At 44.4% G+C, this 26,207-nt stretch overlaps 3 protein-coding genes across 7 annotated transcripts in view; 1 reads left to right on the top strand and 2 right to left on the bottom strand.

Annotated features, from left to right (window-relative positions):
- The window catches only part of PIAS1 (protein inhibitor of activated STAT 1), a 53,979-nt gene extending 48,976 nt beyond the window's left edge, over positions 1-5,003 (top strand). For all 3 annotated transcript variants that reach the window (XM_080982145.1, XM_080982147.1, XM_080982146.1), the window contains exon 14: positions 95-5,003. In XM_080982145.1, the coding sequence (XP_080838271.1) occupies positions 95-391 (297 nt within the window). In that variant the 3' untranslated portion in view covers positions 392-5,003. The remainder of the gene's footprint in view (positions 1-94) is intronic.
- On the bottom strand, positions 3,645-11,598 carry CALML4 (calmodulin like 4). Of its 3 annotated transcripts, none has more exons than XM_080982265.1 (5): positions 11,398-11,598; positions 9,488-9,518; positions 7,987-8,127; positions 6,874-7,062; positions 3,645-5,840 (listed from the first exon to the last, which is right to left on the bottom strand). In XM_080982265.1, exons 3-5 carry the CDS (start codon positions 8,051-8,053, stop codon positions 5,743-5,745), a joined length of 354 nt encoding a protein of 117 aa, XP_080838391.1. In that variant the 5' UTR covers positions 8,054-8,127; positions 9,488-9,518; positions 11,398-11,598; the 3' UTR covers positions 3,645-5,742. The 3 variants fall into 3 exon arrangements, with proteins under 3 accessions (XP_080838391.1, XP_080838390.1, XP_080838389.1); XM_080982264.1 differs by lacking the exon at positions 11,398-11,598 and adding an exon at positions 11,159-11,276; XM_080982263.1 differs by lacking the exon at positions 11,398-11,598 and adding an exon at positions 9,649-9,760.
- A 1,898-nt stretch (positions 11,599-13,496) lies between these two features.
- On the bottom strand, positions 13,497-25,824 carry CLN6 (CLN6 transmembrane ER protein). Its single transcript, XM_080982240.1, has 7 exons — positions 25,666-25,824; positions 22,204-22,318; positions 20,690-20,788; positions 18,510-18,698; positions 18,361-18,416; positions 16,120-16,245; positions 13,497-15,235 (listed from the first exon to the last, which is right to left on the bottom strand). Exons 1-7 carry the CDS (start codon positions 25,716-25,718, stop codon positions 14,944-14,946), a joined length of 930 nt encoding a protein of 309 aa, XP_080838366.1. The 5' UTR covers positions 25,719-25,824; the 3' UTR covers positions 13,497-14,943.
- Positions 25,825-26,207: the final 383 nt, after the last annotated feature.

The raw sequence follows: 26,207 nt of genomic DNA, 5'->3' as shown, positions 1-26,207 counted from the left end.
GTGGAGTAGTAGCCAAAACATGCATGAGTGCCGTTTATTAAAACCTGCTCTCCAGTGCCTCACAGCTGCCCTTTGTCCTCCTTCACATCTCCAGCATTATAGCACTTCTCTTCTGGCCGCTGCAGCCGCCGCCGTGTCTGCTTCAGATGACCCAGAACTTTTGCACTCCCGGTTTTTCCCCTATGCTTCGTCTCAGATGTTCCTGGATCAGTTGAACGCAGGAGGGAGTGCCACCCTTCCAGCCACTAACGGCAGCAACAGCGGCAGCAACAGCAGCCTCGTGTCCTCCAACAGCCTGCGAGAGACCCATGGCCACCCCGTGGCCAACAGAAGTAACACAGACCCAGCCTCTCTCTTTGGCGTCATGCCGGATATCATTTCCTTGGACTGAATCTTGTTGAGTTTTCACTGGACTAGCTAGAGGAGAGATCTGGGGTTTTGTTTTATCTTATTTTGTTTAGAAATGCAGACGAGCTTTTCCTTTTTGTAGGGAAAAAAATATTAAGATATGTACAGAGAACAAAACTATATTTTCAGTTGTACTTTTGTATATAAACAAAATATGGTTTGACTGGTAAAAAAAATGACAAAAGCTCCCAACCTAGATTTTTGGATACGGAAGATTTTACACCACCCTTTCTGTCTCAAGTGTTCGTTTGTTTTAAGGCTTTGATTTTTAACTGCATCACTTTGTTTCTTCACAGTGATATTAATGGAAAACTAATGGAGTGATTGAAGCTTTGAAAAGTTCTGGGAGGCTTCTAGTTCCAGGGAAGACAGATGGCACCCACAATAACTGGAGGGAATGGTTTTCCTCCTTAGGGCACAATCCTCTGGGAATATTTTTCTGCACAAGTACAATTTAAATGAATTAGTCTTGTGCCAGTGGATCAGGCCCTCTCTCTTTCTTTGTAATTTATGTCAATTCCACAGCATTCTCTGCCTGCTAAACTGGTTGTGTGGCTTCTTGGAATGTTCTTTCAGCTCTTCCTTCTGGTTCTGAACATCTGTTCGGAACCTTCCTTGTTCCTTCACCAGACACCATATTGTTCTGTTTGTGTGTTCATCAGTTCTCCTCATGGGGGGAAAAATACCCACACTCCTGCATGTTGAAGCATTACCATTGGAAAGTCTCTCCGCTTTTGCATGAGGCAAAATGGCTTCTTAAAATCCTGCTGCCATAAAGGCATCGGTGATCCTTCCTTGTATGTTAAATGTTCTGTGTTAAAGACTTGCTTTCTTGAGGTCATTCGACATTGGCCTAACACTCAAACTTCCTTCCCCGGGACTTTAAAAATCTCTTTTGTGAAACTCCTACATCGTACTGTGCTATCAGGACTTAAATGAGATGATATAATTTGAAAAATATGTATTTTGCAGCGGATAATGACAAATAGCATGCCAGAGTCCTTTCTGCAAGCATATTTGAACTATAGGCTCCAATCCTACGCACTTGTGCTTCAGAACAAACCTACATCAGATTGGGCTATATTAGTGGCCGAACCCCACACAACTCTTTTTTTAAGTTCAAAGTCCTTCCCCCTTTCCTTCAAATTTACCAAAATTTTGTTAAAATCTTGAGGGTGATCCATCCCCCTACCTGCTTATTGGCTTCAAAATAATTATTGAATGATTTTTGCTTCTTCTGACTGAGCATGTGAAACTATATTTTATTCTCCTTTAATGTTTGTGGGTCTCCCCCCCCCCCCCACTACCTTGAAACCTGTATGATTAGTTAGGAAAGAGTCTTTTCCAGCTTGGGGATTATTTAAACTCTTCCTTTTTTACTAAATGACAGAACATGTAAATAGAGAGAAAGGGAAACTGTTCATAGTACATGGGAGAAAGAAGGGGAGGGCCAAGCAGCCATGTTGATGTATCCCAGAGCCCTCATTGGAGTGCAGATCTGTTCTCTGCTGTGAAAATACTTTATAGCTAGCTTTTAAAAATCTAGGTTTACAACAAATCAGGAATGGATAGGAAGGAGGGAGGTAGCAGGGTTGGTAGTAGTTTTTTCTTTTTTTGCTATACTTTATCAAAGACCATGTTAGCGATTTCTTTAAACCATAGCTGCAGAAGTTAGTATATCTTGTCCCCCCAGCTTTGTTTTCAAAATCGTTTTTAAGATAAACTTTGCATTGATATCAAGCCACCACTTTTTAATAGGAAACAATCATTTCTTTTCAACTAATTGAGAGACAGTATAAATGTTCTAAGTGGGTTTTCAAATGTCCCCTTCGCCATTTTAAAAGCTGACTTGAATTTTTAAAATGTTTGTTCATATGTATATGTGTGTGTATATATGTATTTATAGATCTGTGTGTGTGTGTGTGTCTCAGTGTGTCTGTTTCATGCATGTGAATTCCATTACTGTCTGGCTGAAATGTTTCCTTCGACTAGTTTATAATTTATTAAATGTCAGTAAAATCTAAATAAAAGGAACACAAAAGAGGAATCCTTTCTAAGTTCAATCTAGCTTGGAGGCATCAGAAACTGATTTCTTTTTTTAAAAGTATAATGAAACTGGCTCAACTTAATATAAAATGTAGTCCCATTTTGTTGCAATTGGAAGGATCATTCCAAACACTGAAACAATCGGAGATTTGCTAACTTTGGAAAGTCTGGTCACAGTGTAGTTGCAGGAGTCAAAATTGACAAGTGTTCTGATGAAACCCTGTAGCTGATGCTCTGCTTCTTAGCTTAAGGTGAATGCTTTTTATCAGGCAGTTAAACGTGAGTCTGGGTACCACCTGCTAAATACATTGTAAGATATGGGTCTTGTAGCTTGCTTTGAATGCAGATGGCTCCAGCTTCAGTCTCTGCCAACATGTAGAGCTGGGAAGGCCCCCTGCCTGGGACCCTGGAGAGCTGCTACCAGTCAGTGTTGACAATATTGAGCTATATGGACCAATAGTCTGACTCAGTATGAGGCATCTTCCTATATTGTTACCTGGAATATGTGGTACAGTCAAGTGCATGCAGATGATGGGCTGCAATTGAGTGTATTTATGACCCATTTATTGTCATGCAATGCAAGCATATATAAGTGTGCACTTGGCTACAGCATCTACACAAGGCTCCCCCCTACTCACCAAATGTATCTACTGCAACTCAAATGGTTTTTATCTGCATGTCTGTCGAGATTTTTCTACATCTGACAAAACAACTGTCGAGTCAGAATTTTAGGAGACTTTCCAACAATTCGTCAGGCTTCAAGGAACGCCGTACTCTGCTTTCAGTGCTGTTTGGTGTGTTTGAATGCTGGAAGTAATATTGTGCTTTACAGTAAACGGGAACTGCCTGAGAGTGCAATTATCTTCAGTGTGACTTGCCTGAATGGTGTTTGGGGTGGGGGAGGATTTTGCCCATCCTCTTTCTTAGCCTGTGGATGCTCGATAAAGATCTAGAACTGTGTAAGACTAGAAATCTTCTAGGACTGGTTCAGTTTTTTTAAGTCCAGTTAATTGTGAAATTAAAAGGTACCTGCTACATTGAGCCCACGGGTTTCCATGTTTCTCTCTCACTGATAAGGTAAATGACACTTCTCACCACAGTGGGCAGTAAGGGGTGGGCATTGTGCTTGCAGTTTGGGAATGAGACATTTAAAAGCATTACAAATGAGACAAGGCACATAAAGAGCAAAGGTCAGTCAATTAATGTTTAATGTGGAGAGCGCTTGAAAATTTAAGGTAGCAAACCATTTTATATGTCTTTTCCTGCTCCTCCTGTGCTTCATACTAAGTAAAACAATGAATCTTCCCAATTCAAAGTGAATAGTGTTTCCTGGCCTCCCTTAACTTGGGTTTTGGGTTGGGGAGGGGATTTTTGATGTATTTAATTCCGGGAACCTCTTTTGAAAAGCTATTTCCTGGCCAGTGTGTGTGTGTTTTAAGTTGTTTGTGTTTTTTTTAGCCAACAATAATAGTTAATTGGGGAACGGTTCCATTTTGGCATTACCTGCAGTCTATCAGTTTCTTTAAAATACTAATTTTTAAGAATTGCAGAGATTTTTTTTTAGTAACATGGAGTTAAGGGGTGTTTTTTAATTAACACACAAATCCTGTTAAATTTGAATATGGAAAGCGTACTTCTTGCATTTCATAACTTGTTGTTTCACGTTTTTTGTCCTTGTTTTTCCAAAAGAAAAGTAGAGGGATGTGTGCTGCTTGGATGTGTGTCTCACTTTGTACAAAAAATTTGGGGGAGTGAGTGAGTGAGTGAGTGAGTGTCTACACAAGTACACACAGATGCAAGATCCTTGTATAATAGCAGGGGTAGAGTGATTCTGAATCACTTCTGTGGGCATTACTCGATGCAGAGTTTGTTGTTGTTTTTACCTAAAAGCAAAACCAAATTAAACCTTGCTAAGACTTAACTAGCAGTTTGTTGCAAAGTCTTGCAATATTTTCATTACTGCATTCCCAGATTTTCTTATCCCTATCAAACATATACCATACTCCCCTGGAAGAAGGCACTTTTAGAAACCTTCCACCGAACTTGTAGCTAGTCCTTGGTTTTTTTTTAATGTGGTTAATCTTTTTCATTGCATTAAACATTTCAGGGTGTTTTCTTTTTCACAATACATTATGTCTTGCTTTGTTTTTATTATTTTCCTTTCAATGAGAGCTTAGATTTTTATTGAGAGAGAACCTGCCAGAGGCCCCCGGCTTGTGCTGCTGTTTGTTGCTCTAATTAACAAAAGGGAAAACAATATGTAAATAAGCAGAAACTTTAAAAAAGTTATTAATTCCGTAAACTCAGATCTGTGATTCATTGCCTTAACTTTCTCTTAGTTTTCCATACAGCATGCCAAACAAGTTTTAAAAGTGGCTTTTAAATAAAATGTATAGTAGACCAATGTCAGTTTGTATAAAAGTATCAAGTGAAAATATTTATTACATGCATTGCAAAAAAATGGTTTACCCTACTGAATGTTACCTGTTTATGTAAAACATCTTTAGATGTAATAAAAAGCATTATTACGTTGTCTCTTCTGGAATAAATGTTGCTGAATTTGCACACTGTAAATTTACATCAGCAGGAAAGCTTTTAGGGATGTGTGCATGTCTGTTGAGAAGTCCTATAGGTAACCAGCGCAAATGTGACACAATTGGACTCTACTGTCTCTCAATTTCTGCCAGTGGGTGCTGGAAGTACTCTTAAATCAGATCTGCTCAACTTGGGGGCTGTCTTTTGGCTTGGTAGATCATGCCCCCCAGAGACAAGAGTGGTAGCCACTGGTTGCGTGGGTGGTGGCTGCTCAGCACCTGCTGTGCTGCTTAGTTTTTAAAGCCCACCTTGTTTTGAAACAAGATTTGAATGGGCTTTTTCAATACAGGGAAAATAACCACACACCTCCTGACAAGGTCAGGAGACACAACCCTGCTGAATAATCCTAGTACATAACCTGCAAGTTCTTCCTGTACGCTACCTTAAAATTCTTGGCCCACCAACACAGGACTGAAAAATAACCCAAATTCCTAGGCACCTTGTTTTCAAAACACTGAAATTGAAGTGAAATAGGTGGTCCATTTTATACAAGCCCAGTTCCACTGGTTTGTTTGAACCAACACTTTGGGCCTGGGAAAAATTGGATCTCTACTATATATTTTTGAGGGTTCCAAAAGACAAAGCATTTAAGGCAAGTAAGTGGGAGAGATCCCAGTTGTTCCATCAAGCACCTGAAGGAGCACTGCAAGCCACAAGGACGACGGTTGCCCTTCTGTTTCCTTCCTTAATGATTCAGTAGTCGGCAACAGGGAGAGTGATGGATTGGACCAGGTCTTCATACCTGACTATTCCATTGTGGCCCACTTTGGCTTCCTTCAGGAGGTTGTCCACTGTAAACAATTGCACAGTAATTGTGGCATGTCAGTTTAGTTGTACATTATATCTAGATTATTGTCTACCTTTTTTATTTTTCACCTGTGTGTGAAATAAGTGTGAAACTATGTTACAGTGGGTCCAAGGAGTTTTCCCATTTCAAGGAATAGGTGGGTTACATTGTGCAAAGGCAGAAGCCCAACAGTTTTCCTTCCCAATCCTGTTGGTCTCAGAAATTGACAACTTGTGTCTATTCCACTCACCCGCCTGTCTCTCTGGTGCTCCATATATTTACATTGGTGCTGTCAACCCAGTTTTCTCAAGAAAAGTGTGGGAGCCAGTGCCACTGCTAATTTAGATAACTTCCTTAAGAGAAGTACCATTTTGAAAATGGGAAAGCAAAGGGGTCTGAGAGAGCAATCTAAATATAGGATTAGTTTAGTAATTAGCCTTTTCTGAAATATCTCCAGTCCCCAGTTTGGTTATGTCAATAGAAAGGAAATGCTTTTAAATATAACCAGTTGTTGTTGCTATTATGTATTGTATTTATATCCCACTTTTTCCCTCCAAGCAGCTCAAGGTGGCGTTCATGGTTCTCAATTAATCTCAGGAACCCTGTGAGGTTGGTTAGGTTGAGAGGCAGTGACTGGCCCAGGGTCACCCAGTGAGCTTCATGGCTGACTGGGGAGTTGAACTCTGGTCTTCGAGGTCCTACTCTGACACTCTAACCACTATACCACACCGACTCTCAAGTCAGACTCTGTGAAGCAGCTTTCCACAACCTGGTGTCCTCCAGATACTTTGCACTGCAACTCCTGTCAGGGGCTGATGTAAGTTGTAGTCCAACGAAACATCTGGTTGATGGTAGATAACCTGGAAATTGTTGGAGAGTTTCTGCTTCACATAGTAAGCACACCCTTTACCTATTACTCCTGATTAATACAATATTATTTTTAAAAAACCTGTTCGCTGGAGGCAAAATTAAGATTGAGGGGACACGTCAGAAATGCATGCCAGCCAAGAGAGAATCTCTCCACTAAGAACTTTTACCTTCCTCCTTAGACAGTTTCTCTCCTAGATTCATCAACTTGGCCCTCAGCTCTGCCACTGAAATGAATCCCGTCTTCTTCCTGTCTGCCATCAACAGGGCCAAGAGGATTTCATTCTTGGGATCTTCTTGCTGCATTTGCCTGTACATGATGGTCAGGAAAGTTGAAAAATCCATTTCTCCAGTCCTGTCTGGAAACCAGAATAAAGATTGGGTAGTCTGCTTGAATTGGTGGTTTCTTGTGCCTAACAGGCCCCTTGGAGGGAGGGGATTAAGCAGTCCCTCATGGCTCATCAGCATTGGGACCTGAGGTTTTCAATTTGTTCATAAACTACCAAGACTTGGGGGTGGTCAGTGAACTGGGCAAGTTTGCTAATGACACCAAGTGGTTCACAGATGTAAGGAGAAAATGGGAGCTCCCAAAGGACCTATCCAAACTGACTGGGCATTAAAATGTTGAATGCAATTCAAAGTAAAGAAGTGTAAAGTGATGCACATTGGAAACTTTTTTTCCTGAATTTCACATAATAGGGTTTGAACAGGCAGTGGTGGGGAAACCAAGCCTTGTGAGGAATAGTGGAAGGAGTTGGGGATGTTTAGCCTGGTAAAGGGGGGACTGAGAGGAGACATGATAGCCATCTTCCAATATCTGATGGGCTGTCACATAAAAGAGGGAGCAAACTTATTTTCTGCTGCTTCAGAGGGTAGGTATTTGAGTAACAAGAAAGGAGATTCTGACTAAACATTAGGAAGAACTGTCTGACAGTAAGAGTGGTTGGACAGTAGAATGGACTCCCTCAGAAGGTGGTGGACTCTACTGGAAGCTTTTTTAAAAAAGGGTTTGGATGGCCATCTGTCAGAGATTATTGAGCTGTGATTCCTGCATTGCAGGAGGTTGGACTAGACAACTTTAGCTCCCTTCCAACTTTGAAATTCTATGATTATTTGACTCCAAAACAGCAGGAGAGAATCACCTTAGCTAACACACTAGCTCTCTAACCCCTGGAAAGAAGCACCTGACCAAGAAATTTGGGGTGGGATCTAAGTAATTTGTACAGGCTGCCTTTGCTAGAGAGTGTTTATTAAAGCGCTGACTATGCCTACCGTTTACTTACCAACTTTCTGCAGCTGAAGGTGCCTGGCCACTTCTCCGGGGGTGGGGCTGCTCCCCAGACAGCGCATAACAGTGATGAGATCACTGGCATTGATCTTGCCTTTATGCTTCTTATCATAGAGAGAAAAACATTCTTTGAACTCTAGTTGGGAAAAAGGAGGAGAGGAAGAAACCCAGTTTCACTGACACATCCTAAAGAAGGTGTGTGTAACCTTTGACCCTCCACATGTTTCTGGACTGCAACTCCCATAATCACCCCTGGCCATTATATATGTTTACTGAGGCCCCAGAGGGGCACTCCAGTGCTAAAGAGAAATGATGGAGAGAGTTCCATGGACTGCAAGAAGATCAAACCTATCCATTCTTAAGGAAATCAACCCTGAGTGCTCACTGGAAGGACAGATCGTGAAGCTGAGGCTCCAATACTTTGGCCACCTCATGAGAAGAGAAGACTCCCTGGAAAAGACCCTGATATTGGGAAAGATGGAGGGCACAAGGAGAAGGGGACGACAGATGACGAGATGGTTGGACAGTGTTCTCGAAGCTACCAGCATGAGTTTGACTAAACTGCGGGAGGCAGTGGAAGACAGAAGTGCCTGGTGTGCTCTGGTCCATGGGGTCACAAAGAGTCGGACACGACTAAACAACAACAATAGCTACCTTCTAGGAATAGTGAAAGTCCCTCTCTATCATTTCATTATATATTTTTTTCAGATTACTATAACCACTGCATGAGCAACACTTGGAAAACAACTGGACAAAACGGCAGGAAAACAATAATATAATGCTAACCCATTTCAAGGTAAAACAGCAACTTTTCCTTTGAAAAGCAGAGGAACCACTATGAAGCTGTGCTTAACTTTTCACATCAACAAGGACTTTGTGGCTGAGAACAGGCAGCGGTTCTTGGTAGCTGAAGTTATTTCTTTTATTATCTGTTTCTAAGGTAGTAGTAGTAATTATTTATACGTCACCCATCTGACTGGGTTGCCCCAGCCACTCCGGGTAGCTTCCAACAAATTATAAAACCACAGTAAAACACCAGACATTAAAAAACTTCCCCATACAGGGCTGCCTTCAGATGCATCAATAGACAAGCCGTCTATAAAGAACTCCAAAAGACATTAAACTAGCATTTCCCAAACTTGGGTCTCCAGCTGGTTTTAGGTTGCAACTCACATAATCCCTAGCTAGCAGGACCAGTGGTCAGGGATTATGGAAAGTAGTCCAAAAACAGCTGGATACCCAGGTTTGGGAAACCCTGCATTAAATGGTGGCATCCTTGGTGCCATGATACCTAGTGAAGATGTGGGCACTCGCTTCCCCGATATTTTAAAGACTTAAGTAAGAATGACCTTCCTCAGTGCTTCGACGAGAAACTTGTTAGAAGGAATTCCTCAAAATCTGCTTTGGCATTCTTCCAAGGCAGAGCAGGACACACACAATAAGAAGGTAAGAAAATTTAATTAGTTGCAAAGAGTGTTTTGTTAAAAGGTACATACCATTGATCTGATCTTGGGACAGGAATTTTGCCTGCAACACACAAAAGGAACAAAAGAGAAAGTTTGATAAATTAAACTGTAATCTGCAAAGCAAGAAACATCACCCTCCCAGTCTTCTCCAACACACATAGACAAACTAGATTCCATCCCCCTTCATTCACCATTGTTGGGTATTAATTGTCCTTTTCAGTGGGGTGTGCCACTCCTTTTGCCTGCCAGCCTGCTAGTCTCTTTGCCTTCTTTGTCTGACTTAGTATGGTCGAGGTCTAAAGTCCACCTGTGCCGACGAGTAGCAAGAAGCAGCAGGTGTAATAAATACTCTTTGCTGTCATGGATACAGGACATGCTGTGTGTTGGATTTCAGCAGCTACTAAACAGACAGTAAGTAGGCCATGGAAATGTCGATTTACTAGAAGCTGTTTTTCACCTCTCCATAGGTGTTTTTAAACAAACAAACAAACAAACAAACAAACAAAACCAAACAAGGGTGACAGTTGTTAGAAAATGCCACCATGCTAAAAGCAGCAATTACCACCCTGGAATCCCCCAAATGATAGAGTGCCTCAAAGGCTTGGTAATCCCAAAAAGATTTCAAGACACCTCATGCTGTGTTTAAATACCAACTAGTGCCCATTTGCTAATGCTTAATGCGATTGTTTCAGGAGGACACACGGAGGTCACTCAACCACTAGCAGTTAGCATGGATGAATCTTCCAGCAGAAGAAAGCAGGGCAAGAGTTTCCCCTGGATGCTTAGGCCTCACTTTAAAAATTTGGTCCCCCAAATCGTGCTTTTTTCTGCTGGAATGTGCCAGAACGCAGTACCCTTTCTCTTGGCCACTCCTCTCGTGACACCTAGCGAATACTCTCCACACAGGCTTCAACCAAAGTTGGGTGTGTGTTGAATTTCCCCTCCTACCTTTTCCTAGCTTTATGCGCTCAGAGACGGTGGTTACCCACCTGCTGGGGCCTTGCAGGGTGCTGTCATTCACCCTTTTTTTTCATTTTTTTAATTGATTTTCCAAATTTATAACAAATACAACACACAAAGAAAAAGACATTACATTACTAAAAAAGAAAAAGAAAAGAAAAAGACAAAAATATGAACCAATATTACTCTAGGACCCAATTTCATTATCATTGTTAACTGACTTCCTCAAATCCCCCCTATCTGAATTTCATTGAATCACCTTGTAACAGTTTTCCAATATCCTCTTTCTAATAAAATTAATTCCTTCAAATAATTATCTTCCTTTCTTTTCAACATGTCCTAAATCCATAATGTTTTACAATACATTCATACTCTAATCCTAAGCTATTTTGATACTTTCAAGTGACTTCTATTGAAGTTTGTATTACAATGTTTAAATTTCTTCCAATCTTCTTGATATTCCTCTTCTTTCTGATCGCGGATTCTCCCAGTCAGGTCGGCCAGCTCCAAAAAGTCTAACATCTTCTTCTGCCATTCTTCTACTGTTGGTAGTTCTTGAGATTTCCAATTTTTAGCTAGTAGCAATCTTGCCGCTGTAGTGGCATACAAAAACAATCTAGCATCTTTTTTAGGAAGTTCCAATCCTATTATTCCAAGTAGAAAGGCCTCTGGTTTTTTAATAAATGTATTTTTCAACATTTTTTTCAACTCATTATAAATCTTTTCCCAGAAGTCTTTCACCTTGGGACATGACCTGTCATTCACCCTTTGCTGTTCGCTGTGATGATGCACAAGCTGCTGTTGGTGCAGCTACACCAGAGGCCTCTACATCACCGCTGGCGCCTCTGCCTCCCACCCTAACCGGCTTCTCTTCTCCCCTTCCTTAGGTGCCTCAGGAGCTGCTGCTTCCACCCTTCTTGCACCCAAGCAAAGCCCCCTTCCTGCCCTGCATCTGCCTCCTTAACACCTCCTACATTTACCTCAGCATTTCGCTGCCAATCACGTCCAGCCGCTGCCCTCGTGAGGAGGCCCCTCGCAGGGTGGCTAGCCCCAGCAGCAGCCTCCCCCTGCCACTGCAGCCTCAGGTGAAGGCTGAAGCGTCTGTGGCGGTCCGCTGAGCATGTGCAAAGTGCCGTCTCATTTTCCCCACTCGGCTGTCCCTTCTCCAGCCATTTCTGGGCAGTGAGTACCGGCACCTCCCCCCCCCCTAGAAAATAAGCCCTGCCCAAAACATTGCTAGGATTGAATAGGTTTTTCTCCAGAGGAGGCCTTAGCCATGAAGGTAGGAGAGACGGTTAATGGTGGCAGAGCGAGAGCTCTGGTCAGACCTCACCTGGAGTACTGTGTCCAGTTCTGGGCACCACAGTTCAAGAAGGACACTGACAAACTGGAACGTGTCCAGAGGAGGGCAACCAAAATGGTCAAAGGCCTGGAAACGATGCCTTATGAGGAACGGCTAAGGGAGCTGGGCATGTTTAGCCTGGAGAAGAGGAGGTTAAGGGGTGATATGATAGCCATGTTCAAATATATAAAAGGATGTCACATAGAGGAGGGAGAAAGGTTGTTTTCTGCTGCTCCAGAGAAGCGGACACGGAGCAATGGATCCAAACTACAAGAAAGAAGATTCCACCTAAACATTAGGAAGAACTTCCTGACAGTAAGAGCTGTTCGACAGTGGAATTTGCTGCCAAGGAGTGTGGTGGAGTCTCCTTCTTTGGAGGTCTTTTAGCAGAGGCTTGACAACCATATATCAGGAGTGCTCTGATGGTGTTTCCTGCTTGGCAGGGGGTTGGACTCGATGGCCCTTGTGGTCTCTTCCAACTCTATGATAGACAACTAGGTCTGCCCCAGGTGGTCTCAAGCTGCTTTTTTTTAATTACAAACCAGTTGAGCTGAATAGTGACTGTGCAAGGATAACTTCTCCTGGGAATTTTGCCCTGTATTTATTAGGGAGTGGAGGGCTATCATTTGGATCTTCCTTTCAAGGATCAACAATGCCTTGGGACAATTGCTCTCAGCACCTGAACAAATGCAGTACAGTGGTACCTCGGGTTAAGTACTTAATTCGTTCCAGAGGTCTGTTCTTTACCTGAAACCGTTCTTAACCTGAAGCACCACTTTAGCTAATGGGGCCTCCTGCTGCTGCCGTGCCGCCAGAGCACGATTTCTGTTCTCATCCTGAAGCAAAGTTCTTAACCTGAAGCACTATTTCTGGGTTAGCAGAGTCTGTAACCTGAAGCGTATGTAACCTGAAATGTATGTAACCTGAGGTACCACTGTATGTGGAAACAAGGAAGTTTGGCTAAATAAATAAATATGCCGCATAACCTAAAGGACGATACCCTTGAAAGAGGTGGAAATATGACCACTCCTGAGAATGTCCCTGCTTGGTTGCAAATACCCCCTTTAGGGGAAAGGGGATTGAGAAGGATGTGGCACCCAACCCCAGATGGAACGAAATACTCATGGATGAAACTGATCAGATTGACCCATTCCAATTAGGGTTCAGGCCTGGGACTTTTATAGGATTGATTTAGGCTTGATTGCCTTAGGGATGACTTTTATTGAGAGGACAGGGGGAATGAGACCCCGCCATTCTTTGTTGTTTTCTCAGCAGCTTTTGGTACCATTGGCCATGGTATCCTCCTGAATAGGTTCTGTGAGATGGGCACTGTTTTGCAGCGGTTCCACTTCTATCTCAGGGTTGATTTCAGGGTGATTATTTCTTGACCCTCTGACAACTATGCCGCTGGGTGCCACAGGGCACCATCCTGTACCCAGTGCTATTTAACACTTGTATAATGCTGCAGCTGAAAGACTTGTACTGGCTGCCAGTTAGCTATCAGGCCAGGTTCAGGAAATGGAAACTTGGGACTCAGCTATGTAGTTGCAAATATGTTTTAAGTGCATTATACAAATGTGACACTATTTGGCAATGGTGAGCTTATGGCAAATTCAATATATTTCTCAAAATGCTTTAAAAAAGGCATTTCACAGTGTTACTTATATGTGTCTAGATTCCACCTTGGTCTATATCAAATGTTTTTTTTTTAAAAAAAATAAAATCTCAGCCCACAAAGACTTTAGCAAACTTTTATTTCTCTGCCAACAAACTCTTTTATTTCCACTTGGTTTGGATCACACTCAGGATAAATGTACACAAGGCAAAGTCATGGAAGGCGAACAGTCAATGAAGGTTCGGTCCAGGAATTTGAGGCTACAAAGGAAAGTTCTACTCAACAATTCCTTAAAAAGTTTTGAAGAAATAACCGTGCACCTCCCTTAGAATTAAAAATTTTCTACCTGAGTATCAAAGGGGAGGAAAAGCATAGAGGACAACAGACAGTGGAACAAAGAGGACATGCGGCAAGGAGGAAACGGATATCCATTTCGACAAGCGGCAGAAATTTAGCCTTCCTGATCAGAGCGTGATCAGAGCGGTGCAGTATGCCTCAGGGGCCATTCTTGAGGTTCTGCTTTAGGATCAGGTTCTGAACATGGCTGTGTGTGCGTGTGCACGCACCTGCCTCTTCTACAGCCTTCTCCAACCTGGTGCCCTCCAGCTGCTTCAGATGGTGTGCCCAGCAGGGCTCTATGGAGTGATTTAAGAAGTGGGGTCCCCAGTGGGATCAACAGTATTCTTCCTCTTGCAAAATGATCAGAGGGCATTTCAAAATCCATTAAGATAAAGAAAACAAAAACAAAAACAAAAGCAACTCCCACTGAAATTTTCAGCAGTAGCTGCTCTCAAAACCAAAAGCAGACATTGGTGGGCCTCTCCCAATCCTGGGCTTTAATAAAAAGGCAGCGAGAACTAAGCTAGACTGTACAGAAGAAGCAGATTCACTTCTCTTTTGCATAGTTTATTCTGCAGGACACAGGAAGGAAAACAGGGAACAAGTGGGTATGCATAGCGCTGAACCTGCCCTGACCATGGGAGGCCTGCTGGAGATGATCCTCTCTGGTTTCTGAGATCCTCACAGACTCTGCTGATGTGTTTACAAGGTTACCTTATCAGCCATAGGAACCAGAAGGATGAAGAAACCTAGAGCTCAAGCAGACAAATATTTCAGGTTCAATGGTGGGTCCCAATAGGTGTAAATAATTCTCTGTACAACCCACACATGCCCTTATTACGGACTAAGGCTGTGATCCTAAACAGACATAGGCTGCAACCCTAACCCAATTTACGTGGGCATGAAGCCTCACTGAATTCAACAGCATTTATTTCTGAGTAGGCCTGGCTTTATTTGCGAGTAGGCCCCAATGAACTCAGCGGAGCTTGTTTCCATGTAAACCTGCATAGGACCACAATGCAGCACTTTATCTGAGCTACATTAGGATTAGCCATTGAAATTTTTTTGGTGGTGGGGGGGAGAAAGGAACTTCTCTTGCGCTGTACTGTGGGCCTGATCCACTGCACACATCATGCCCTCTTCAATGGTGCTTGCAGCGGAGCAGACTGGGGCCAAGGGTTGCATTTTCAAATTCTCTCTCTCTACTGCCCCCCAACCAAAGAATCAAAGTTAAATGCTCTCCCCCTTTGCAGAGTGCAGGTTACTCATGTGCAAGGTGTAAAAAGCCCACGGTTCCGGAATGTAGATGACGCCGGGGTATTTCTTCCTGAGGATCTTGTCGTTCCAGAGCCAGCCGACCCACAGGGCAATCAATACCAGTGTGATGATGAAGGAGTAGAAAAGGAAGCGTCCGTTGCTGTCCATGAGCAAGCCTTTCCGCTTCTGGTGCATCACCAGAGCCATCAGAGCAAAGAAGGTGAAGATGAAGAGGATGAAGATCTGCCCTTCTGTGACAAGGTACCTGCAAACAGGGGAGAAAGGGACGCGGGTCAGTGAGCTTCTTTATACAGCAGGGAAGAGAAAGCAGGCGGATGGGGAAGGCGATGACATTCAGCACTAGAAGAAGATGCCTCTCAGGTAAGAGGTCTCCCAGGTTGGCTTCCCAGCACACAGTTTATTTCTGACATTTGTGCCCTGACTTGCTGTAGGAAATCTGAATCAAGGCAGGTTGCAAACAATTGTTGTGATAACTATTGAAATGATCTAGACCAGTGTTTCCCAAACTTTTTTGGGCCACCGTCCCCTTGATTCCATAAACTCATCCCTAGTGGGCCCCCTACCCTAGAAAAAGCATGATTCAGAATAGCGGTTTGCATGACCCTTCTAAGGAAGATAAGAACACAATGAAATTCAAAACCGTAATTAATTGCACAATTATTTTTAAAAAACCCAAATAAAGCTATCTAGCTTAATTAATTCAACAAAACTGATGAATTTGATTCAGGGATCCCAGCTTTTCAAGGTCTGATAGTCATTTACACCTCCAGTGCCCCCTGTCTTTTAGTGTCCACCCCCCCCCCCCGCAAAGGGCTGTACCATGCTCTTTGGGAACCACTCATCTAGGACAACTTTACACCACAGTTAAAAGCAGCACCAGCAAAACCTTGAAGAAAAACAATATTCCAGAAAAACAATTAAAAACAGATATGTGTTACTTAAGAGGAACAAATTCTACTCTTCCAAGTTACAACTAGTGATCTTGGTTAAGATTCAGGATGTTCGCAGTAGCCTTTGAACACTGGCTGCCCACCCCCCGATGATGCATCCGTGGCCTCATGTAGTTGTGTAGCATCTAAATGACTTCCCCCTCCCCCCCCTCTCCAAAGCCACACCTGGCTCACTTACCAGTAATAGAGGCTGCTGGGCCCAATGAGGAGTAAAGCAGCCACAGGTATCCTCTGCTGCTCTTCTTTAATGGGGATGAAGCAGCCGGAAAAATAGATGCACAGGATAAGGAAGAAAGGGATGTACCTGCGAGAGGGAACACAATTGCAACGGAGCCATCAGCAGACACTGTCAACAAGCACCTCCCCAGTTTTAATGCAGAAAAGAGGGGTTCTTTGCTTCAGCTGTAAGAGCATGAAGACTGGGTGAAGTCTCTGAACAAGAGGATTGTGGTAGTAAAGGTCTGTGCTCTGTCCCCTTTCCCAGAGATCTGACCAGGTTCTCTGCAGATGGTTTCAAGCTGCTCCTTACAGCCCTGAGAGCCAGAAAGTTCATTCATTCATTCATTCATTCATTCATTCATTCATTCATTCATAAATAAGGCAAGCAAGCAAGCAGGCAAGCAGGCAGGCAGGCAGGCAGGCAGGCAGGCAGGCAGGCAGGCAGGCAGGCAGGCAGGCAGGCAAGCAAGCAATCCTTGCCCAGTGTGGTGCCCTTATAAGAAGAGTCTGACTGGTTCAGGCCAGTGGCTCATCTAGTCCAGCATTCTCTTCTTACAGTGGCCATCCAGAGGCCAGTGGGAAACCTACATGCAAGACCTAAGAAAAAGAGTCCTCTTGCCTCCTGTGGTTTCCAGCAAGTGGCATTCAGAGGCATTGCTGCCTCCAAATGTGGAGGCAGAGCACAGCCATTGTGGCCAGTAGCCAATGATAGCCCTCTCCTCTGTGAATTTGTCCTCCGGATGTCTTGGACTACAACTCCCGTCATCCCCAGTTGGTGGAGGAGGCTGTTCTAACTAATCGCTAACTTTAACCCTAGCTCTTAATCAAGTAAAAGCAGAGGCTGGCTTAGATGCTCGGTTTGTTATCTAATCGCAGCTGGCAACCACCCATGGCCACACGAACCAACGAAAGCACAATTGATTTGGGAGATAACACAGAGCTTCTGGGGAGATCAGCGAGAGAAGTCTGGGTGGAACTGGATGCGAGGAATGGCTTAGGGAGAAAAGCGCAAGGGGGCCTCTCATGCAAGCTGCCGTCTTCCAGGTCTTATGCAGAAGTTAAGAGGCAGCAAGGACATTTCATTGCTCCCTCTGCAGCCCAGGGCAGTGGCTAGCATCACAGGTCAATAACCAGAAACCAAAGACGTCAAGTCTCTCTGAGCCAAATTCTGCCGCATATTAGCCAGGGATAAATGTCACCAATTTTACCAGGGAACACACGCAACAGAAGAAAAGGTTATCCATTCAAGCTGCCTATCGCTGTTAAATCCAGAATGCTCATTTCATTTTGGGTCCTTACTGCTGCTCCCCCCTCCACTTCCCAGTCGAGAATCATTTATGTATGTGCCTTCTAAAGTCACGTCTTCCTCCTGTCAGGACTGTTTGAGAACGAAATGCGGACACAACCAGAAACGGACTTCTTATGCTACTGTTAATGCAGGGTGAGAAAATCCCCCCCCCCCAAAAAAAAGTGGGAGAGAGAGATCTGAAAATGCACCTCCACAAGGGATCAAGCCAAAAGAGATGTGCAGAGTTTAATTAAAAACCTGTTGTGGAGGAGAGGGAACCAAGCCAAGATTTTAATTGTCACAAATGATTTTTGGGAACCAATAGCAAAAGAGACATAAGGTTCAGGGTGTTGCTATTAGTATATAAAGCCCTTAACAACCTGGGACCAGTTCACCTGCAAGATCGCCTTACCCCTTAAATGCTCACTCAACTGCTTCGATTGGTGGAACTGGCCCCGTTACAAGTGCCACATCATATCAGTTCCACATTTGTAAGAACTTGATCTTTTAGTATGGCAGCACCTGCACTTTGGAACTCCCTGCCGATGGACATCAGACAGATGCCTTTGCTGTAGTCCCTTTGACACCTGCTAAAAACATTTTTGTTTAGACAAGCCTACCAAGAGATGTAAATGTTGGTGATTGATTTGATCTGTTTTTAGTTTATTACGGATTTTATCCCTTGAATGTTTTAAAGAGTTGTTTTTACTGATGATATTATTGTTTTATTTTCTTTGTAAGCTGCTTTTTTTAGTTGTTGTTTTTTACAATTAAATGGTGTATAGATTTTATGAAATAAAATAGGAATTATTATTGAGTGGCATTTTCTCCTCCAAGAAAAGTGGGGGGAGCGAGGAACACCAACACAATACTCCAACCTGATGTGTGGGAAATGCCCTGCAGTTTACTTACCACATTGAATGGCCCAGATATTCATCATAATAATACAGCAGTTCAAATGAATCAATCTGGAAAGGGAGGAAATGAGAGTCAAGCCAATGAAAGTTTCCTAGCCAGCAGCAGAAACAAAGCAGGCAGGAAGCACCAAAACCTCTCGTTACCAGTGTTTCCGGCTTGAGGTTTTTGATGATGGGGTTCTCCCGGACGGACAAGTGGAGCTGGTAGCCGCTGAAGATCAGCCGGTGGTTGACGGAGTCCCCCACCAGGTGGATGCTGGCTCCCATGACAAAGGTGATGATGCAGATGTACACCATGGACCGTGGGAGAGTCTTGGGGGACCTTTCGATGAGCTGCAATGGGAAACTCCTCTCAAGAACACGGAGAGACAATCAGACCCTGCCCTACGCCCACCCACCCACCCCTCTCTTCCTCAGGCAAGAGCTGGAAACATCCTGTAGACAGGACTCACAGTTCTTGGGTTCCAATGATTTTCTTAATGTCATTTGTTTTTAATTTCATTTCTTTCCTAAAGGAAAGGACTATTTTTAAAAATAAAAATTAACGAGCAGAACTGCAGCCTCCACTGACCTGCAACTAATCCAACCACCCTTTCCACGTCAAATCAATTGATTGTTATTCATTAGCCTGAAGGATCAAAAGCACCACTCAGTAGAAGCGGCCAATTCCATTGCCTCCACTGCACTATTTGAGAGTGTTCCTGTGCCCCACAACCAGTGGCTGATTCCACCCCCACCCGAATCTGCAAAGCTCTTGAAATGCAATTTCATATCAAATTTAAAAGGCAATGTCGGCCATTAAGTCATATAAGGCAGAATAAAACGATAAGACTGGTCCCAAATTAACTTATGTTAGAGTTGAAGCCAAGGAAAGAGAGTAATTCTAGTTCCTATGGTTCAGAAACCTAAACATTCACACTGACCTAACTACTGCAGAAAACATCCTCACTAGTTCCAAAGACCTGAATGTGTTTATACCTACACCCACTCCCACCCACACATCCTATATAAACTTAAATGGGCATCTATTCAGCTCACAAGCAATTGTCACCCACCTGCTTGCATGTCAACAAAACCCTTTGTATATGGTTATTCTGACACAATTGTTATCTGAATGTTTTATCTCTGAGAACAGACACTCAAAAGCAGGTTGCTCCGACAGCTTATTTTGCTGAATCATTTGGGCTGCATCGCATAGCTGCTGTAGGGATTACAGCAAGATCACATATGTGATCACTAAAAAAAAGCTAGAAAAATGCTAAGTATTATTAATTGCTTAGCCCCCGTTTTCTGCCAGAGAAAAGCTGCTTTACTTATAGCAAGCAGTTGCAGTTATGCAGTCTAATATTTCATGGACCAGTTTTCCCAAACCAGGTGCCTTCCAGATGCTCTGAACCCCCAAAACCCAGAAGATCTGGCCACCATGGCCAATGGTTAGGGATTATGGTAGTCAGAGCCTAACAACATCAAAAGCTTGGGGAAGGTTGTCATTGGTGAATGCTACCATGGCTGAGTTTACTTTGCTGGGCTCTGAGATGCCAACTCCAAGCTTGACACTGCCCATTAGTAACATGCTTCTTGGAGAGCTATTGTCATTTTTTAAACCGATGATGCAAAATGCAAGCAGAACTACCCAATGACATCCATCACAATCATGAAGCTCTACCATGTTAACTGTGACATTTGACTGTATCAGTGTGTGTTCTGAGAAGCACTGTGCCAAAATCTGTCCTTTGATTTCGTAAAAGTTTTCTTCCTTAGCCACAAGAGTCTTCCATAGTTCTACCTCATTAACATGGCACTTTAGAATTTCAACAGGTGTGGGGATTTGAGCTTACTATGCCATTGAGAGGTGGCATTTGTGTTTCTCTATCCAGTAAATGTTTCTGCAACCTCCCTGCAGCCTCCTGATCTGAAGAAGCTACACAGGAGGAGTTACTTTATGATGTTTTCCCCTGAACTTTTAACCAGAGAGCGATCACCTAAGAAAGCTGTGAAGTAGACCACTGGCAAGATGATTTGCAGAATGAAAGAACAGACTCTCATGAACAATCTCAAGAGTAAGGTGAGCACAACAGAAACCCTGCATGCCACCCATGAGAATTTTATTGAAATTTCCTCTCCTCTGGTGCAATTTCTTTTCTCATTAACTGGTGGCACGAATAAGTGAACATGATAAAAATTTTGGCACAGCACTACTTCTGAGCACCATCGTTTCAGAGAATTCACTTTCCACTCTGATCATTATTCCCGTTATTCAGCCTTCCAAAACACACAAACAGATCTCAGCAGAAATGAGAGAAGAACACAGCTCAAAATTTTACCTTCAGAAGAATAAAGGGCGTTATGACATTGTAAGCCATGTGAAAATAATCTCCAGCACTTGGCTTGTTCAGGGGAAACCATTCCAACGGAAGAATGATCTGAAAGAATGGAAAACAGAAGAAGGGATGAGTTTCATCACAGGCAGCCCACAATGTTTTGTTTCCTTCCTGCTTTTGTGCAGCAAAACCCAAGCAGAACAGAGATTGCAGTAAATGAAAAAGATACCACCACATTCATTCATTCATTCATTCATTGCATTTACACCCCACTCCCCCCACAAGGAGCTTAAGGTGGTATACTTGGTTCTCTTCCCATTTTATCCCCACAACAACCCTATGAGGTAGGTTAGGCTGAAAGGCAGTGACTGGCCAAAGGTCACCCAGTGAGCTTCATGGCCAAGTGGGAATTTGAACCCAGGTCCAAGTCTGAGACTCTAACCACGATCAAGAAAACACCAGTCCTCAACCCCATGTTGCCCCATAAATGAAGGGCAGGGGCGGTGGGGGAGGATTTCCAGGCACAAGGAAGGATGAACCCCCACCCCACCCCTTACAATTGCCCCCTGCATTCCTGCTAGCTAGCAGAGCTTTTTCGGAAGTTTGTGCCCATATAATACACAGCTGCAACCCTCAGATCTCATATATTTGTTTGGAGGCAGAAACCTGGTTGGAGGCAGGAATGCTTCTGAATACCAGTTGCTGGAAACCACAGTGGGGTGGGGGAGTGCTTTGTGCTTGGGTTACTGTGAGAACAAGATGCTGGACTAGATGGGCCATTGGCCTGATCTAACAGGCCTCCTCTTCTATTCATATTGGGAACAGGTAGAGACACTGCACGGAAGGCACCTTGAGAGGCTTCTCCCTCTCAAGGGATATCAGATCTGCTGCTTAACAGGAGCACACAGCTTACCCTCATGTAAGCATACTTGTAAATAAAGCATGCATTTCAAAATCTCTAGCGTTCTCTCTTCCAAAGAAAAGGCTGCCTGGGTAATGCTGCCCCAGGAATTTATGGATGGAAGAAGAGCCCTGCAGCTGGATCAAGCGTGTGGCCCATCTCATCCAGCTGTTCTCACAGATGCCTCAAAGGGAAGCCCCAAAGCAGGTCCCTGGCTGCAACAGCACTCTCCCAACTTGTGATTCCCAGATGTTGGCATTCAGAGGCATGCTGTCTTTGAAACTGAGCACAGCCATCATGGCTACTAGCCATGGGTAACCTTACCCTCCCTGAATTTGCCTAATTTCCTTTTAAAGTCAGCCAAGTTGGGGTCCATCACTGCATCACATGGAATTCCAGAGTTTAACTAAGGCACTGTGTACTTTCTGTTGTCTGTCCTAAATCTTTTAACATGTGAGGAACTCACAATTCCTGGTTCTGGGAAATTCCAAATGCTGCGACCAAAATTTGTCGTTGCTCCCTGCCCCCTGGTCACATAGAGTGACCAACCTCTTTCTGCCTGGAACCCACATTTTTAACGGCCACCGGATGGCAATGAAAATGCAGCGATACTCACCATGGCAATGGGGCGCCCAAAATCCAGCACCCAATTCTGCAGAGTGAAATAAAACCACAAGTCGAAATGAAACCGGGGGTTCCTGCAGGCGTCTTCCTCTTGAGCCACTCCATGCCTGCCAAGGAGAACAATTATTCAATAGTAAAGAAAGGGCTTTAAAAAGTGTTTGGAAGCTTCAGCCGGCCCAGAATGCTGACTCAGACCAGTGACAGGAAACAGGTTACTCCACTGCGAAAACAACTTTCTGGGCACAATTCAAAGTGCTTGTTAGAACCTATAAAGCCCTATATGACTTGGGCCCAGGCTACCTGAAATCTCGTACCTCCCTACATGAAACTGCCTGGGTGCTAAGATAAGCACCTTCTCTCAGTCCCATCACCATCAGAGGCAAGGTTGGTGGTCACATGAGAGGGTGTGTTTTCTGTGGATGCCCCCATATTGCAGAATTCCCTCCCAAGAGAGGCCAGACTGGCTCCTTCTTTGTAATCCTTCTGCCAGCCTTTGTCATCCTTCCACCTTCCTGTTCAGACCGACCTTTGGAAACTGAGGAGCAGGCGATGCTGATCACTGGGCAAATTGTCCTTGAAGTGCTGGTTCTAAAACATGTTTTGATATATTTTAATGATTTTTTTTTTAAGGTAGGATTTTTAAAAAAATAATTTTGCATTTTACAATGTTTTTAAATGTTGGAAGCTGCCTTGGATCCCATCTTGGGAGAAAGGCGGGTTATAAATATATTAAATAGTAATAATGTTACGTGCAGCTTACAAACACAACTGCAAACAAGAGGAAGTTTTCACACCCACGCAGGGTTAACCTGTGGTACTCAATGCAACAGAGCAACCTTCACCAAGCTGGCACCCTCCAGATGTTTTGGACTACAACCCCCATCATCCCACTGGCCTTGATGTGGGCCTGATGGAAGCTAGATTCAGAAACTTCTGGAGGGGAGGTGTGTTGGTGAAAGTTGCAGTAGGGCTATGTCAAAATAATGGGGTGGTGGGTGGGGAAAAGATTATACCCTGGCCAACCAAGAGTGGAATTGATCACTTGCTGGACCACCTTTGGTTAACTCAAGTTCTCCCTATTTCTGCCAGTTAACCCCAAGGTCCAGGTTTACTGGGTAAAACCAGCTCTTCTCTACAAAGAATTCAGAGCATTTAGTGGGCTCTCGTCAACAAAAGCCTTTGGCTACACTGAGAATGTCAGAAGGGCCTTGCAACAGGGGCCCCATCCAGCATCCTGCTTAGGGGCCAAAAAGATGCCTGTGGGAAGTTTGCCAGCAGCACCTGAGCACAAGAGCACTTTCCCCTCCTGCAGTTTGCAGCAACTGGTATTCAGAAACATCGCTGCCTCTGACGGTGGAGGATCAGGGTTAGCAGCCACTGAGAGACATCCTCTGAAATATACTCGGTGTCGAGTGTGGATTTCATGCTCTTTATTCAGCTCATAGTAGTGAGGAAATGGAAGTTCCCCAAAAATATCTGCTTTATATACATTATTTACACAATGGGCCGCACGTGATTGGATAATTCCTGGATTCTCCTGTAGGCCAATCAGGTTGCGGATTCACTTCCACCTGGAGCTGGATTGGGTGGCTCCTGCGGACCAATCATACTGCTGTATTGTTCTAGGACCAATCAGACTGCTGCATTCTGAATCCTATTGTTCTAGGACCAATCAGACTGCTGCATTTTGGATCCTATTGTTCTAGGACCAATCAGACTGCTGCATTTGGATCCTATTCAACTCAGTACATAACATCTTCTATCTTTAAAGTGCCACAAAACTCATGTCTCTTGAGATGGCTGTCCCTCCCCATCAGAGGTCTCTTGTCTCAAGAAGCTCATCATATAAGAGCCCTGCTGGATCAGGCCCATTCAGTGGCCCATTCAGTCCAGCATCCTATTCTCACAGTGCCTGTTGGAAGCCCACAAGCAGGACCCCAGCATAAAAGCCATCTTCGCTCCCATGGTTCCCAACAAATGGTTTTATTCAGAAGCACTGCTGCCTCCTACTGTGGAAAGTCAGCTTTAATGCATGTTTTATGGGGAGACAAAAGAGAGGGGCTTTCTGGGCTTAGATGCAACCTTTCCCAAACTGCTGCCCTCCAGATGTTTTGGACTACAATAAAGCTGTGCTGGCTGGGCCTGATGGAAGCCCCAAAATGTTGGTGGGGGGCACTTAAAACTAGGTTGGGGAAGTCTGCTTTGAAGTAGCCCCTTTGCCCATAAAAGCCTTCTTGTCATTTATTTAGACACAGATGCGCTCAGATAAGATTGTAATTAAGCAGTACACAAATTGTCTAGAATGAAGAATTAAATTAAAATATAACAAGTGGGAGAGTGACACTTAACAGATTCATTAACTAAATATTTGGGATGGTTCTGGAATTCTAGAGCTGGATCTAGTTTAAATTTGAACTCCACAGAGAAGGTCCCAGATACTATCCTCAGAGGACTGAAGTCTTCTACAGAACTTCAGCTGGTTTTTAAAAAACGTGATATGATGCAGTTTCTTCTATCAGACTGGAAATAAAGAATTTTTCAGGGTGCTGGTGTAAGGCTTTCAAAAATGCATACAAATTTATTAGTCAATTCAAGGAATTTATGCATCAGCTTTCATTCCGAATAGGAATTACCAAGGTGGTTCACAAACAAATTAAACAACCACAAATTTTCATAATAAAACAAAGTTAAAATATACATCAGCACCAAAACAAAAATGTTTCCGTTTAGAAACTCTGCTACAGCGTGGCAAGTGGGTCGCAGAAATTTATTCTAGGAAAAGCATGAGATTCTGTCTCAGAACACGGATTAAATCCATCCAGTATTAAAATAAAAAAAAAAATCAGCGAGGAAAGTCGTTGATCCTCGGGGCTTATAAGAGAGGCCTTTCATTAATTCCTGCTACTGTCATGCCTTGCACGATATATTCCGCCGCGAGGGGACGAGACCTGCCTGCTCAGGGAAATCCTTTTTTTTTCAAAGTACTGTACTGTAAGGATTTCACCACAGATAAGAACCAGCCTTGCAAAATGTGGGGTGGGCGGGGGAAATCCTCCCGCACCTAAAACGATTCCATGCAAAGAAGTCGGCGTTGCGAAACCACGTCTAAACCACAAGCAATGATAGGCTATCGAGCTAATGTGCGGAGGGTCCCTGATCAAAGGCCCTGATTCTGACCGCACTTTGGAGCAAGTGGCCTCTTGCCTGCGAGGCTCCACTCTCTCTACCCTGCCTGCCCCTGCGCGGGCGGCTTCCCGAGGCGCCCTCCTCAATCTCTGCCCGGCGCAACAGAGAAGCGCTGCAGCGCCTTCGGGGCAGAGACCTACGTCTCCCCACGCTTGCAAAGCCCGAGGGCTGCGCTGCAGCCCAAGCAGCCTCCTGAGCGGCTGGACCAACGGGCAGCACCCAGGGTGCTGGGTTGGGAGCATCTCCCCTTTCCCGAGGGGCGACTCACCTGCCCGACGACGAGACCCCCGCGGCCGCCTGCCGCCTCCGCACGCCCGACATGGGGAGGGCGCTGGGGCTGCCTGGCCTAGCGCGTCTCCTGCGGGCGCCCCCGAGCTCGGGAGCCTTCCTCTCCGCCGCGGCTCTCCATGCTCGCCCGGGAAAGGAGGAGGAGGGCGGGGAGGGGGCGAGGCGGGGCCAAGCGGCCGGGGCAGGGCCGGGCCCGCCTCTTCCGAGGCTCAGCAGCGCCCGGCCGCCGCCATCACCAGCAGCAGTGGTTGCGCGCCTTTACGCACGGGAGAGGCGCGGGAACGCCAGGAGGCGGAAAGGAACTCTGCACATGCTCTAGGTCTGCTCGTTGCCCGCCAGGGGTGGCCGGACTCCAACTCCCATCATCCCTCAGCATTAGCTGTGCGAGGAGGCTGTTGGGAGTTGGAGTCCTTGGCAACCGCTGGATAGACCGGTGACAAGCACGTCAGACGTTTAAAAGCACTCTTATGCCACTTTAAGATTCGCTTTAAAAAACGGGCTTTATCACAGCACAAGCTGTCC

The sequence above is a fragment of the Podarcis pityusensis genome (assembly GCF_964106645.2).
Source record: "Podarcis pityusensis genome assembly, chromosome: 14".
Taxonomy (NCBI): Eukaryota; Metazoa; Chordata; class Lepidosauria; order Squamata; family Lacertidae; genus Podarcis; species Podarcis pityusensis.
Note: the sequence above shows the minus strand (reverse complement) of the source record. Positions and strands in the feature narration are given on the sequence as shown.

Coding starts and splice junctions, on each gene's coding strand:
- CALML4 (XM_080982263.1), bottom strand. Junction 8,128..9,487: donor GTCCCAAGATCAGATCAATG/GTATGTACCTTT, acceptor TTTCCCAACTAG/AGTTCAAAGAATGTTTTTCT. Junction 5,841..6,873: donor GAAACTGTCTAAGGAGGAAG/GTAAAAGTTCTT, acceptor AATTGTTTACAG/TGGACAACCTCCTGAAGGAA.
- CLN6 (XM_080982240.1), bottom strand. CDS start 25,718: ATGTCGGGCGTGCGGAGGCGGCAGGCGGCCGCGGGGGTCTCGTCGTCG. Junction 18,699..20,689: donor CGCCCTTTATTCTTCTGAAG/GTAAAATTTTGA, acceptor TTCCCATTGCAG/CTCATCGAAAGGTCCCCCAA. Junction 18,417..18,509: donor ACCTCAAGCCGGAAACACTG/GTAACGAGAGGT, acceptor CTCCCTTTCCAG/ATTGATTCATTTGAACTGCT.